At 38.8% G+C, this 11135-nt stretch overlaps 1 protein-coding gene across 8 annotated transcripts in view; it reads right to left on the bottom strand.

The window, feature by feature from the left end:
- Positions 1 to 11135, bottom strand: part of N4BP2L2 (NEDD4 binding protein 2 like 2) — a 52881-nt gene that overhangs the window by 4167 nt on the left and 37579 nt on the right. For 3 of the 8 annotated variants that reach the window (XM_075490781.1, XM_075490779.1, XM_075490783.1), the window contains 4 exons: positions 7476 to 9286; positions 4969 to 5054; positions 4219 to 4264; positions 3131 to 3323 (listed from right to left, as the gene is read on the bottom strand). In XM_075490781.1, coding sequence (XP_075346896.1) covers positions 3163 to 3323; positions 4219 to 4264; positions 4969 to 5054; positions 7476 to 9286 — 2104 coding nt within the window. In that variant the 3' untranslated portion in view covers positions 3131 to 3162. Of the gene's footprint in view, positions 1 to 1704; positions 1924 to 3130; positions 3324 to 4218; positions 4265 to 4967; positions 5055 to 7475; positions 9287 to 11135 lie in introns of those variants that run through there. The other 5 variants (XM_075490780.1, XR_012773788.1, XM_075490782.1 and 2 more) reach the window with 5 other exon arrangements.

Here is an 11135-nt window from a genome sequence, read left to right as displayed (position 1 = left end):
AAATCCATTTCAACATTTATAGTTGTTCACTTGAGCTTACAACCACTCCAGGACATCAGTCTTGGCAAGTCTGCTTTAATCAGCAACCAGAAAAGAATGATTTTGTGGTGAAGACGACCTTATCCCTCAAAATCAGTGGCACCATCGACCAGAAACACTCACCTGCCTTTTACAGTGCTTACACATCCAGACCTCACAGGACCGCTAGAATACCTACGGTCTGTGTTATCCGGTAGCCTGTGCCTGACAGTGAACACGAATCGACCGAAAACCCCAAGAGATGCTTTTTACTTTTCACATACTTTTTTAAAGATTTTTTTTTTAAACATCGTAACATTTGAATAAGCTTAAAAGCAGACTTTCACCTGAAGGTATGGTTGCACGGTATGTGGTCCCCTGGTATGAGAGCTGCCTGCCACCCAAGCGGGAAGCGCTGCACGTCCTCCCCCTCGCGTCTGCAGCAGCACAGCCCCATCCGCGCCCTGGCCCCAGCTTCGGCACTGAGCTGCACCGTACACAAACTTATCTGAATTCGCTAGCCCTGCAGAAAACTATCGGTTTGTTTTCTGTGGGGTTAGCGAGTTAAATTATAGCCTTTATGTCAGCCAGCGAGTGCCGGAGCTGATAACTGGAGCAGGGCCGGGAGGAAGGGCACTTCCCGCTTTCAGCAGCAGCTACAGAGCAGCCCAAACCCATCCGACCTCTGGTGTCTCATCCTCTCCCCTCCAACAGCCATCAGGACTTTCCCTGACTCATTTCAGATGTTGAACTACCAAAAAAACCAAAACAAAAAACCCACAAGCCCCCCCGACCAACTTCTCTCCTCCTCCCAATACAAAGCCCTAACCAGCTTAGCATTCCCAAGTCAGAGGCTTTGCTGAGCACCGAAGCTGCTGCAAGGAGGATGGGACCATGCAGCCAGGACCAGGGCAATCAACCGGTACATAGGCTTCATCTGCCAGCAGGGACTTCCAACTTAACCATGCCACCTCAGCACTGATCTTCATGACCAAGTCCTTCTGCACAGAGCGTGCAATGCCCTTTTTATTATTTTTTTTTTTAATTAAACCAAACACTGACTGGGAGTCTTCTTTCATGGCAAAGTACACATTGCTTTAATTCTATATTCCCTAGAACTAACATAAGCCAGTGCAGTAGAGTATTGGACTGCAAGGTCACATAACAAACTGGGATTTAACGACGTTTCGTTTCAGACCAGCAGTCAGAGGCTGGCTCGCAAACGCACAGGGCTGCAGATTGCTTCTGCTGCACTCGCGACAAGCAGGAGAGGAAGGCTGAACCAGTTTTGGGAGTAGGATGGCAGATGGATAAAGGGCATAAATCTAAGGGAGAAAAACAGTTTGTTGGATTCAGCAACCAGATAAAGGTATCGACAATAAGGCAGAACACTCTGCTAGCATATGTCTTTCCTTTCTTGAAGTACACAAGGCGGGGGGGGGGATGACGACACACACCGATTTCTGGGTTAATGACAATTTTTTGGGGAAGAGAGCAGAGCTCTCCAAGTTTGTTTCTTCAGCATAAAAATGTTTTCATCAATAAACCTGGACATTTCTGGGTAGTAGCTTTGGTTACAAATCCACACTGAGATGGCCAGTCAATATCATAAGCAAAAATCTTGCCTGTGGAGTGTTCCCATTTGCAATACTATAAATAAGTAACTTAAATATTTTCACCAAATACTTAGCCCTACATCAGCCACAAATATTTATATTTGCTTACCAAATATTTTAGTATTTGATTATGTAAGAGGACAATACCACTACCAGATGTTCTTGATTTTTATTAATAATCTGTGCTGACAGCACCTTGCGCGATCAGTGCTGTCTGTACTATGTGGTTCAGAGAGATTCCCCTCATGTTCCTACATCGGTAGTTGGTACAGGCTAATCAGCAAATGACCTGCAATGTCATTTTTGTCATCAACGACATAAAAATGCATTTAATCAAATCAACCCCCATTCAAGAGCTTTCAATTCCAACCCAAACTATTCAACTACTTTACTTCTGTCAAGAACCTCCACTGTGAAAATTAAGAAACCTTCTAAAACGTCAGCTTCTGCTTTTATAACTGTCCCAGCACAGTGCACGTCCACCTCTTTGAATCATCCTCCAGCCATCGACTTGTGCTCACGTCAGGCACAGGACACCGGGTGACACAGACCCCTGGCCAGACCCCATGTGGATGATATTCCAGGATCCTGTGAGGTCTGGATGGGAACAATTTAAGCCTCAGGATCTGGATTTTTTTTTCTGGGTCAATTTGCCCATGGTGCAAGTTATTCTATTTCTATGTACCTCAGTTTCCTTATTTTAAAACTACAGGTTAATGCATTTTCCACTTTGGAAAGAAAAACTGATGGAAAACGATATGGAAGTTAAGCTAGTATTTTCCAGCTGGATCCAAAAGTCTGTCCTTCTTATCGTAATCTACCTAAAATATCTCTCATAAACAAACTGAAGAAACTTTGCTAAGTTACCAAAAGGTTCAAAAATTCATGAGACAAGCATGAACGCGATAGCGTACTTTCTAATACTCAGTAGCACACTTTGTCATACCAAATGAAAACATCCACGAACAATTAACACTTCAATATATGGAGTCCTATTGCAACCTCCTGCTGCTGGTTCTCTACTGAAAAGCAGAACTGCCGCGCGTTTTTGTAACTTAGCGAAATACTGTTTTATTGTTCAGACAGTGCTCTTCCTAATTAGACCCTTAACACATCATTGCTTTCCATGCTAAAGAGACGAGGAAAATAGCGTTGAGATGACATGACTCACTACAGATCACTGCAGTAATTAAATTGGGAATAAAGTCCAGCTATTAGGCATCCTAGACTACCACTTTCACTTCACCAGGCAGGCTTTAGATTTTTTTTTTTTTTTTTTTTAAAAATAATCCAGCTTCAATAACAAAACGCTGCCCTTCTCTTTACACAACTCAGGATTAAAAAACCTAACAACCCTCATCCCTAACCTGAAGAAAAAAATCAAGTAAGTTGGATGATACTAAATGCACCTTAAAAATCATAACAAACAATTTTCTTTAGGTGTTTCGTCAAATATCACACAAGAATGAAACATATTCACAAGTGTGACTGATTACCTTTTCCTTCATGCAGAATTTAAGATGGTCAATCATGAGTGATGAAACCCAGCATCCAGACAGCCAGTGCTAGCGTAGGGCATGTTCTCCTCCTCTCTCACCCCTTGAAACAGCTCCATTTCTGGAAATGTTTCAGAAGAGTCTTGGTTCTCTTGGCCATTTTTATTTAGATCTTCAAGACTAATCATACCATCTAAAAAATAAACAAATTACAAACTGAAGCCTAAACCACCTGAAATGATCTAATTATCTTATCTAGTCTGTCATTTATATTAGCTCAGAATAGATAATTTCTAGAACAAGCTCTCATTTCATCAAAATACTCTTGATTTTGCCTCCTAAACGGCCTACAAAATAAACTATGTTTTTCAGGTTTGTCTCTGACAGGGAAAGAGTGAGTAAGTGTGTGAGTGTGTGTATTCCTACTCTTATGCTTCCTCTTAGGTCTCCTAGAGCGTCCTTTTCTCTTTTTTAAAAAGGAGACACTCCATACAATATGTGTATTTTTCATCTCATACTATGCAACTTGTGAAATTATACTACGCTAATGCAGAAATCATGGAAAAAGACAACCAGCAACTTTATCCCATACCTACACATGGCAGGAATTAATGTGTAGAGAAATCCAGAGCTTCCCATGGACCGTGATACCTCTTGCTGCTCCAGAGCCTGACCTATTATTATGCTGGCAGTCTTTAGTGAAGTTTAATATAGCTGAAGATGCTCAACTTTTTGGAGAAATAAAGTCTAAAGAAAGACTTTTTCATTATAAATGTCCTTCTGATCTGCAATCGGGTAAACTTGAGCTAAGCACTGGCTTAATTCCATATGGGAAACTTTAAAAGGCAAAGAATTTCAGCACTTGCATCAGGAAATATAAAGTGATGATTCACAGCAACCGTAGCTCTGCCATACTATGCACACAGTCAAAGGAGGCACAAATTCATTTATCACAACCTAGTGCTTTTGCACGAAGAGGAGCATTATCACTCGTGTACTGAAAACCTTCAACACACTTCAGCATTAGCTATTTTGTCTTCTGAACAAGAAATATTTAATACAGTTTTTGTATCACAGAATACACCTACCAGCCAAGGTGGTTTCATTCTGCAATCCATTTGTTTTTTGTTTCTCCTAAAACAGATAATAATAGTCCGGAGAAAAAAAAAAAGAAAATATGTGACAAGAGATTTTCATATTTTGGGAAAGAACAAGGTCCATGCTCTATTTTATAGTTACTATTTCATTGTATTTACAGGATTTTCCTCATTTCCAGTACCAGACACTACAGCGCTCCTTAAATAAAACCAAACCTTCACAAAGCAACAGTCACAGTGGGAAGTAGCAAATAATAATTTGTAAGGTAACACTTTCTAACTAGACAAGGAGAATTAAGTTGCTGTCAGTCACTCAGAATAACTTCTCTGCTACAACTCTTTGTAGAAGTAGCCCTGAAGAAGCTACTGTTAGTGGAAGAGGAAATTTGCTCAGATGATGGGAGAAAACCGTAAGAAGGAAAACAACTAGATGATGGTAGGTTGTACTTAACAAACAAAGGCCAGGTCAGGACACAAGTATCAAGGAAAAGGTTGGGTTTTTTCTCCTTTAACTACTTTGTATACATTTCTGAAGCTGATCTTTCAAAACCTGAATCCTACCATGGCCAGGAGCTGGTTATGGAACTATTCAGAAGACTACATAAAACATCGATCTCATTGTGGGTATTAAAAAACACAGCAAATTTACAAGCAAAGAACATTATCTTGCTTAAGAACTGAAGGATTCCTCTTTACACCTGGAATATTGGAAAGCCTTCCAAAATGCCCTAGAATTCGTACCTCCACAGAGGTCTTCCACAGTAAATAGATCATCTTTGAAACTTTCCAGTCAAGAGGAACTATATAATCATCTGGCAACAAGGATTCTGCAGAAGAAAATATTTTTTGCAGTTGAGTGTTCAGATCTCTCCATAGCCAAAATATATAACTGAATTACAATTTTTGCACACATTATGTATATAGACTTTTAAAAAAATCAGCAGATATTTAAATGAGCCAGCAGCAAAGTCAGAATTTAGGTTTTCTAGAATCTAAGGCCAGTGCACAGGAGGGGGAGGAGGGGGAAGGAGATTTGGTTTCGGTTTCTTTTTTTTAGGCAAAGGCTTTCCTACCATACTTTCATTTCCCCCCCAGATTCCCCCAAAACTAGGCACAAACAAGAAAATCAGAAAGCTTTCAGCCCATAAATTAAACAAAATGCAACTTAAGTAACAGCCTTTAAATTTTAAAATGTTTAATTATAGGAATTTGTGCAATGTCACTGAAGAAATTACTTTCTAAAATGTTTTAACTCTAACACTGTTTAAGAAGCTGAAAAGAGATTCTTTGTAGGAAAAGTCTAAAAATATATCCGATGCTTATATGAGAATCATACAAGCAATTCAGTCAACTAAATCTTTCATTTATAAATAACTAGACATTTGTTTACCAAAAATCCCCCCCCAAATATTTTCAATAAAAATTGACTGCAATTGCCAGTGTTGTAAACTACAGCAGATCAAATCTGTACAGGAATAAATAGTAGCCTATCAATATGCAATAGGCCACAAAAAACACAAGAATTTTTGAAATTGTAGGAAAGTTATAGTCAAATCAGAATGTGGCCAGCCTTTTGCAGAGAGCATGCACAATTTTGATGGAAAAAAACGCCCAACAAACAGCAATCACAAGCTGGCAGGGCTCGAGAGAGATATCTGTGTGGGTTTCTATTTCTTAAAGGTTATTTCCAAAGCAAACTCATCTAGACACCAGAGAATTTCACCTGTTACTGACTCAGAGAAGAACAACATTTTGTTCATTAACCTATCGAGTTTCTGAATGCCTGTTTTTGTTTTTTTCCCAGCAGATCCCTGTTTTCAAGTCATGGCCAACTCCACTCCTTCTTAGATGATGAAATTTAAGATCACAGGTACGAAGACTCAGCAAGTTTGGACAATAAGAATGCTTTATATATGATAGTTGAGGACACGAGCAGTGCTTCCTTGCTCTGTTTTAGCTCTATATGGCAAATCCTTAAGTGTGTGGTGCCAGATCTAGATAAAGCAGCACTGCAGGTCCTTCGGGGACCGCACCACATGTACCAGTACCAAGCCTAGTAGTGCTGCCAGTGGTTTGCCATCACTGTTCTGGCAGGCAGCATTGCCATCGACTTGTGCAATAAAAACAAAGAATCCTGAGGTCGGTTTGGGCAGATAAACAGACATAAGCTGCTCCTCAGCTGTCACCTTAAAATTTTCATATGAAAATACATGCTTAATTTTAAATTCTACTGAAACAAGCAGGTGTAAAGGTCTACGTGCTGAAAAAATGGTCTGAGTTTTTTTTAATGCTCTTTGTTGGCCAAATCAGTTACTGTTTTTCTACAGACTAAATTCGGACCAAAGAAGTTGCAGAACTTCATGCACGGGGAATGTGGCTCTTTCAGCAGGTGCATACGCAGCACCATGTCCTAGGGTGATTTCCAAACAAATGTCTGTTGTTGCTGGCTACAGCTCTGTACAGTTACGTTAGCTTGCAGTAAATTTGAAATCATGGTTGCCACACACAACTCCTTCGAGGACTGATCATCATACTTCTAACTGCTAACTTAAAATGATTAAACTGAAAGTACAAAAATATGACAATTGGAGCTCTGGAAGGCAAGTATACAACTGTGCCACTTGTTAATCATGCATGATTAAAAAGAAGGTATGCACTATCAGAAAATGCATCTTGTAACTTGATTTTCAAATTAAATTAGATTCTGGGAAAGTTTTTCAACATTATCTAAGCCACATAAGGGTCTATGAAGAATTTACTAAATAAAGAAAAAGGAATGCTACTATATTAACCAGGTGGAATGTAAAACCAAACAAGTAACCTTTATGTAAGAGCACACATTTTGTACCATGCTTTCATTTAGTTTTGTAATCAACACAGTAAAGTCTTAATCAGTAGGATCTGGATTTAAAGTTAGTAAGTCTTTGTTACTACAGAGACTACAAACATGAGGCCAAATCCAACGGCACCTTTGACAGAGACTGAAGAAGATTTTAGGTAAAAAAATAAAATAAAATAAATGAAATAATCACCAAAGCAGCAGTGATTCCTTTCAATAGGATTAATATTTGATTAATTAGTACCTGAAATAAACCTGAGTATTTAATCATAGGGATTTGGGGGGTTTTTGTTTGTTTTGTTTTTTGGGGGTGCATTTTGGTGGTTTTTTGTTTGTTTCGGGTTTTGGGCGGTTGTGGGTTTTTTTGTTTGGTTGTTTTTTTACATAGGAGTAGTAAGAAGAGTATTACCCAGTGGAAGACCTGGAGAACCAAAGAGCTGGACAAGTTGAAAAGCAAATCCTAATGATAAGGGAAGTCCCAGAAAACTACATTTCATGTTCACATCTTGATTATCTTCAAGTTGTGAGGCCTCTGCTGGCTCAGGGTCATCTGCTTTGTGCACATTCTCACCACAGCTTGCCGATATACTAGAATCTTCTGGATATTCAGAAACAACTTTAACAGAAGACAAAATATCTGGTTGGCTATTTGTAACCTCTGAAGAAACTTGTTCACTCTTGCCCTCTTTTTTATCAACTACCTGTTGTTGCTTAAGAGTTCTAGCTTGCTCCTCCTTTGTCCTGGATACTACACAAACCCTGCAGGAATATTTTGGCATAGGAGAAGATTGTCCTGAATGAATGTAAGAAATATCCTGTAATAGAGCATCTGCATCTGGGGCGGGTAAGGAATAGGTTGCCTTGGTGCCACTGTAAGGTGCAGAATATTCCTGCAATGCACGGTTCTGCTCCCGTTCCTCTCCACAGTCCTTGCTTAGAAAGCTCTTTTGCTCCACTTCTAAAACACTTTTTGGGGGAACATCATCTTTTCTTGGGACTTCCTTCCCTCCCTCTGTACTACCAGCAATCTGTCTTGGTAGATTAAACTTTGGTGCCAAGTTGACAATTCTTCTGTATCTTTTCCTCTTCGATGTAATTGCTGCAGCATCATTTCTTGGAACATCGACTTCACTCGAACACTGCATGAAGGTGGCCCTGGCTTCCACGAGGGAATCCAAGTGCACTTCACCAGCTGGAGATGCCGATACATCATTGCTTATATTACCAGCCTCCTCGGTTACTGTTACCTGATGGTTTTCCTTTACCAATCCTTCATTTGACCAACAGCAGTTTAGCTGTGTTGAACTGTTTGTATGAGTCTGTTTAGGTTTCCTCATTTTGGGGGGTCTTTGTTCACCTACAAATTTATCCTCAGACCAAGAAGAGAGAGAACCTTCGCTATGAAAGCCCAGCTGCAATTCCTCCGTAGGTAAATTAATTGAAAAAAAAGCCCAGGTATTAGAGCTATTCTCTTCTGCTTTTAATGCACCTTTGTCCTCTGTGTTATTCTCAGGCACATTATCATGTACCTTTGAATTGTAACACTGAGAGATTTCTTCTTCTTCACCATTTAAACTTAACAGCTTAGCTTCCACGTCAGGTTCACATGTAATTTGATATGATCTGAGTTTGTTTTCTGTGCTTAACAGTGGTGTGTTATAATCTTCAGAGATGCCTTCTGTTTCCTGGATGGAATTTTTATCATTGCTTATTTTTAGGAAACTGCTTCTGCAAAGATTTTCTTTGTGCCTTTGATTTGTTTCCTCATCATCGAATGCATTTTTCGTTAGGTTTTCAGTAGTAAAAGGTCTTACATCTATTAGAAGTGAACAGTCACTTTCTACAGGCAATTCATTTTTCAATGCACTGTTCAACATCGTTGAGACCTCAGACACAGCGACAGGAAACTTTTCTCTTGAAACCACTGCACCTTCTTTGAGGCTTTCATCATCACCATTAGGCTGCTCTTCACAAACTGTTACTGGATCCTCTGGACCTTCACTGAATGTACATAATGATTTGTTGGTTTCTTCTTCTGAATCATCCTCTTCACTTTCTGACGTGTCCTGGTTATCTGGGATTGGATGATGAGCTGCTCTGCCTAACTTTTTCTTCATCATTTCTGTATGATTGCCTTTCATTTTTTTGTTCCTTTTTCGCTTTTTCCTCTGCTTTGCTTTTGTCAACAGGTGCCCAGGATTCTTCTTTAAAACTGTCTCCCTATGTAAAAATAAAAAAAATTCAATGTAAAAAAAAAAATTCAGTATAATGTATTAGTGGTGTTCAATTTGAAGAATAGGTCCTTTACGTTAATATGATGATCAAACACAGACCATCTGCTTTTTTAAATAGATAAAATCTCAAATAAAACCTTCCATTGATTAAACAAATGTACACCTTACCATTCAGAACAATCTTGAACATTTTAAACCAATTTAAATAAACATAGCTGCCATCTCATTAACTTAGCTTTACAAGAAGTATAACAAATCATTGCAAGACCAAACAACGTGTTGCTGGATGTCTTTCTAAATGATGTTTGAATAATAGATACTAAAGAGCTACTGCTATTCTGAAGTTTCATTAAAGTCATGCTGAGCAGAAAGGTAGTAAGTGGAGGATGTAGTAAGAAAACTTCGTCCATTAAGATTAAATGGACTATACTTAGATAAGCTGGACTCAAATTCAAAACATACTAACCAAAAATCTGGATAATGTAAAGGTACAGTAACCACAGCAACTCTGATATTTACTGCTCAGTATATTATGTGTGGACACACACATATTTGGAAAAAATATTTCATATTTTATTAGCAACAAAATAATACACTACAGAAAAATTACAATTGTAGGCAGTTATTTACAATTAATTTTGTAGCTCTTTTCAGAACGTCTGATTTTTTTTGTCTGCTTTTCTCATTGAATTTAACAGATAGCAGCCCTAACAGTGACTTCTCTGAAATCTTGATGTTAGCCCGTCAGCCAGCTAACCCTGAAATGAACACACATAAGAAAAACCTAGTCTAGAAATCTAACTTCTCCCTATGCAACTCCTCAGAGAGAGATGAGATTTTCAAAGCTAAGTTTGACTGATAAATCTTCCTATCAAAGCTCTGTTCCTTTTCTGTAATTCTTTGTTCAGGATGGTACTTCACACAACACACTAAAGCAAACAAAGCAGTAGCTAGAAGCATTATAGGGTAAAATTAGTTATTTTCTGGGCATCTGTATGTAACATAAGCTGTTTTAAGTGCTGTATTCTGAAATTCTTGAGAGAGAAATAAAAACAATAATAATTAAAAAAAAAAGGGTGACTGTGCATGCAGAGGGAAAGCCAGAGTCACTAGCAGGCAACCTGGGACCTAAAGGTCACCTATGGAAACCTATCCTTACTTATTCATTCTTAAATTTATTCATTGTTAGTCTCATATAAATTCTTTCTAATTTGAACTCTACAAAGCAAACCCTCCTAATTCTCTGAGTGTGAAGCACCTCAGCAGCCTTCTCAGCCTCAGTATAGCCACAAAGTCACTTGACTGGAACAGGATTCAAGTCTTAGTGCCTTGATATTGCTGCAACAAGCACTACAGATCTGCAAAAAGATCTTGTTGGAAAGCACACAAATTTTGTTGCCCTATAATGGCATCCAGATGAGACATCCTACTAAGAAATGGAATTTCCTTCAAATGTTGGCATTTAAGCCTACATGGTGCTTTCCTCTGAGTAATGAAAACTCACTTCCCCTTTTCCACATCAGTGTATTTTCAATACAGCACCCTATGGTTTAAGTGCAGATGTCTATACCGCAGATGCTTGAAGTTAGCCAAGACAAATTCCACCTCGAATTCTGTTTACAATATGTTCCCTACTCAGCAACATGCCTCCTTTCTCCCCAGAAAAGGGACATGGGATGCCAGACAAAGTTTTAGGACTGAATAGATCTTATTTGTCTATTGAATTAAATGATATACAAGTGAAGCATCTGCAATGGTAGGTGGAGAGATTACTTTCTTACATATAACCCAGATTTGCAGAAATCATATACTAATCACAGATTGTGTCTTAAATC

This window comes from Mycteria americana, chromosome 1, assembly GCF_035582795.1.
Source record: "Mycteria americana isolate JAX WOST 10 ecotype Jacksonville Zoo and Gardens chromosome 1, USCA_MyAme_1.0, whole genome shotgun sequence".
NCBI classification, from domain to species: Eukaryota; Metazoa; Chordata; class Aves; order Ciconiiformes; family Ciconiidae; genus Mycteria; species Mycteria americana.
Note: the sequence above shows the minus strand (reverse complement) of the source record. Positions and strands in the feature narration are given on the sequence as shown.